The sequence below is a fragment of the Bemisia tabaci genome, chromosome 7 (genome assembly GCF_918797505.1).
Source record: "Bemisia tabaci chromosome 7, PGI_BMITA_v3".
In the NCBI taxonomy this organism is placed as follows: domain Eukaryota; kingdom Metazoa; phylum Arthropoda; class Insecta; order Hemiptera; family Aleyrodidae; genus Bemisia; species Bemisia tabaci.
The window spans coordinates 27,732,847-27,736,716 of NC_092799.1; the positions used below are offsets into that span (position 1 = coordinate 27,732,847).

A 3,870-nucleotide genomic window follows, 5' to 3' on the forward strand; every position below is an offset into this window, starting at 1 on the left:
CCCTTTAATTATATTTATTATTTTTTAAAGAAAACATCTTAACTTCGTTCCTTTAAATCAGAGGAAAACTACTGAAACGCAAATGAACAGCTTTTGGAAAAATCATGCCAAGTCGGAACCCCGTCGGAAATATTCAGAGTCGCAAGTGAACTGAGATAATTTACAATTTTTTACAAATTTTTTTTATTTTAAGTGCCAAGACCGGCTTTCCCAAACTATGTTCCCCTCCAATGGAAAAAAGCAGAAGTTATTGTCTTGCTTAAATCCGGTAAACAACCTTCAGCTCCTGGCTCTGTTGGGAGCTGATCTGGACTAATCCAAGATCAGCAACCACCTTCTCACGGGAGTGAGGGAAACTAAAGGAAAATGCAAGAGATGATTGGGGAGTAATCCCGGAGGATTCTTCTTGGTAGGTTGTTGTATAGGGCGACCGGGGCGAGGAGGGCCTCATCGATAGTCCACCCTATGGCTAGGTATAGGTTTACAAGCTCGTGGGGTTTCAGGAACCCCGTCAGCAATAACCATGGAAAATTCGCTGAGCGTATGGCTTCGAAGCGCTTGATTGTGTCGGTGTTCATTCTGGCTATAAGAGGAAAGGTATGTAAGTAAGTGAATGTAAGAAGAAAAGCATGTAGTACCTACTTTATTAATAACAGTTCTAATTCCTGCTGTTCTGTAATAATGAGATCGATTTCTAAGTTCCCCTTGTTTTCTTGGGAAAAACACAAATGATAACTTTTGTTTTTGAATGTAACTGTTACATTTAAAACTGGATTTTGAAGAAATTTTGGGTACAATTCTGTCCATAGAAGGTGTAAATCTGAAGCTGGGCCACAAACATTTATAAGGATAGGCATAGGTTGCGGATGTGATACGTAGGTGTAATATTCAGATAAGATAGTAAAATGAAGCATACGACGCAGGCTTTCCTTGCCAGGCAATTCATGTGTGACGAGGGACATCTGGAACAAGAAGGACAAGGCATTTTAAACTTCCGCCGGTTTACATATAAATTCTTGATATTCCGGTGGCTTTGGAGTTGCGTAATGGTTCTCAAGTTGGGGTGCCTGAAAGGTAATGCCAGCGAAGGGATCACTCTGAGGACAAGCAAAGGCTCCTGAGGAGGGTCTTACTCGAGTGGAATATTGTTTTTTATAATGATTATGAAGCAAATATTGTGATAAGGAGTCACAGCAGCATGCACACATTTGCCAACCAAACCCAAAAACTTCATGTAACAATTTTCCAAAAAGAAACATGTCCAGTATACTTTTAACAAAGCGCACTACCGCGATTATGCCAAAAAATCCCGCGAAAATGGTACCAATTTCATGAAAAATTCCCCAAATTTTTCGAGTAGTTTTTTGAATAATTGTTTCTAGGGAGGCCTGTGTGAGGAAATTTTCATATTGAATTCCGGGTTGGTGTGGCTGAGGTAAGCCCATGGCTTGACGAGTTACTGCCGACTGCGCAGCACTGCTTTCCAGAGGATATGAAATTCTGCGCTGAAAGGCTTGGACGTCTTCTTGAGTGAATATTCCCGCGTGAAACATATTTTTCGGACTTTCATATGTCCAATCGATAAACGGGGAGGCTTCTAATAAATTTGGCGATTTAGCATCCGTCATATGCGGTGTTGCTGCCACCCACACTCCATTGATCTGAAATTTCACTGGGGTTTGGTTGGAGCAATCCTGAATAGTTCCGGTTGATTTTAGAATGCGAGTTCGCGGTGTTAAAAATTTACTGGAATTTTGATAATATACAGGAATTTCATTATAACAATAGACAGTTGATCGTAATTGTACTGGCACGGGAGTGCATTTTAGGAGGTAAATTACTTCTCCACTTACTACACTGTAGTAGCCACTTCCTCCACCTTTTAAAAAACTAAATGTTTCAGGATTTGTAATGGCCAAACTGAGTTCATGTTCTAAAATTTGCCGGTCTAATCTGCAACTTGCTGACAACAATGTTTCGTGTAGTTTGCGTAGCGAATTACTGATATGAGTTTCAATGAAACTAAATTTGAAATTCAAGTAATTTAAGAGATCTGCTGAAACTTGCTTATTTGAAGTTTTTTGAAAGGGATATTCATACTCGGATTCTTCAAGAATAAAAAATTTCGCGTGCTCTGTTTGAAAGGCATCGTAATGACAAACTCTTGTTTTCTTGAGGGCTTTTAAACTAAAAGCTATTTTATCAGTATTAACTAAATACATTGTCGGACTTCGGCGTAACGGGTCAGAGAGAGCGTGAGAAGGTCCTTCATAAAGGACCGTGAAAAATTCATTAGAACATTTATCAGTTTGGAGGCTAACATCCCAAAATGTTGGACCTCGAATAGGATCAAAACACTTTCCTGCCGAGAAGACACATTTTGTTCCTGTTCGGAGATAAATTTCATCCAATTGTGGGTTAAAAGTTGCTAAACTTATATGCAATTCTATCTCAATGTTAGCGTGAACCACTACATTGACATAAGATCCGTAGGCATCACTATAAGGGGCTCCCCAACATTTACCGTTAGATTCTACTGCTCCTGCTAAAATTGTGGGCCGTGGCGTGATCCCATTGACTTTTAAGTTTGTCATTGTACCGTAATCATAATAAGTTCCTGTACTGATAATTTGTCTACATTTTTCGAGATTCATTTCCACATAAAAGCCTGCAAACCCGTTTGGGACTGCCTGAAGATCAGAAAACATACTACAACGTGAAATCCATCTTTGCACATAAATTTTACATGATATTACATTTAATTTCACATTATCGTTTTGTTGCACTATCATTATGTTTGTAGTTTTATTAATGGGACCTAAATATGTTTGTTCACAATCTTTCACTGAATTCAGGGAGTATTCTATTACATTGGCGGGATTATGTGTACAATCGAATCCCGTTAGTGGCTGCAGCAAATTAATTCCTCTACTTGAGTGGAGTTTAATTAAGAGCAGTATTGCAACACCCAGAAAGTGTCTCTGAAGACTCATTTCTGGAACAAAAAGGTAATAACAGTGATTGATGTGGAATTTAACATTAGAACTTAATGTGTGTGCAATGTTTTGTTTCTGATCAAGCGTGATATCCCAACGGTGGTAATTAGGTACACTAAGTAATTGGTAGTTAACAACTTACTTTTGTTCAAATTAGTGCTTCTGAAATAAGTTGCAGCACTCGCTCTAGTGCTAGGTTTCGAATGTTGTCGTGTAAAACATTTCTACACAAGGGACATGTAATTAGCTTTGCGTAACACCCGTTACACATTACATGTCCGTTCGAGCACATCCAAATAGGGGAACCATTATTTCCTACGGCGTCATAGCAGACAGGACACTTCAATATAGCAGTAAGTCGGTGACGGATGGTCAATTTTAATTTTTTCTCAATTGTTTTATATCTTCGCACCATAATTTGGTTTTGTTTTAAAGTTCTGCGGAGAGTTATTTCTGCTCCTTCCGGTAATGTAACCGTAATTATCTGTTTTTTGATTTTGGCTTTTGGCATTTTCTGTAACACATGGAAAAAAGGTAAAAATAAGGCTATTTTATTTTATTTTATTTATTTTTTTTTTTTTTTTTTTTTTTTTTTTGGGGGGGGGGGGTTTAATGCGACTAAGTACCTAATAATTATAATGATTAAACATAAATCTAATATAGCTAGCACACTGAAAAATAAGCTGAAGCAATTTTAAAAATAATTTTGTAAGATTATTCTTCCGTCTCTAAGTAATCTAGATACGTGTCAGGATCATAAAATTCTGGATTTGGGAATTCCTCCTCAAAATAATCACTTCGGAGTGATTTTCTGTAAAACGAGGGGTCAAAATATCGACGCAATTTTTCTGCGTGAACCTGCTCCTTCTTTGAA

General features: G+C 37.9%; 1 protein-coding gene across 1 annotated transcript; it reads right to left on the reverse strand.

Annotated features, from left to right (window-relative positions):
- Window positions 1–956: 956 nt before the first annotated feature.
- LOC140225102 (uncharacterized) lies at window positions 957–3,602 on the reverse strand. The gene has a single exon (XM_072302668.1). The coding sequence runs from the start codon at window positions 2,991–2,993 to the stop codon at window positions 987–989; it is 2,007 nt and encodes a 668-aa protein (XP_072158769.1). The 5' UTR covers window positions 2,994–3,602; the 3' UTR covers window positions 957–986.
- Window positions 3,603–3,870: the final 268 nt, after the last annotated feature.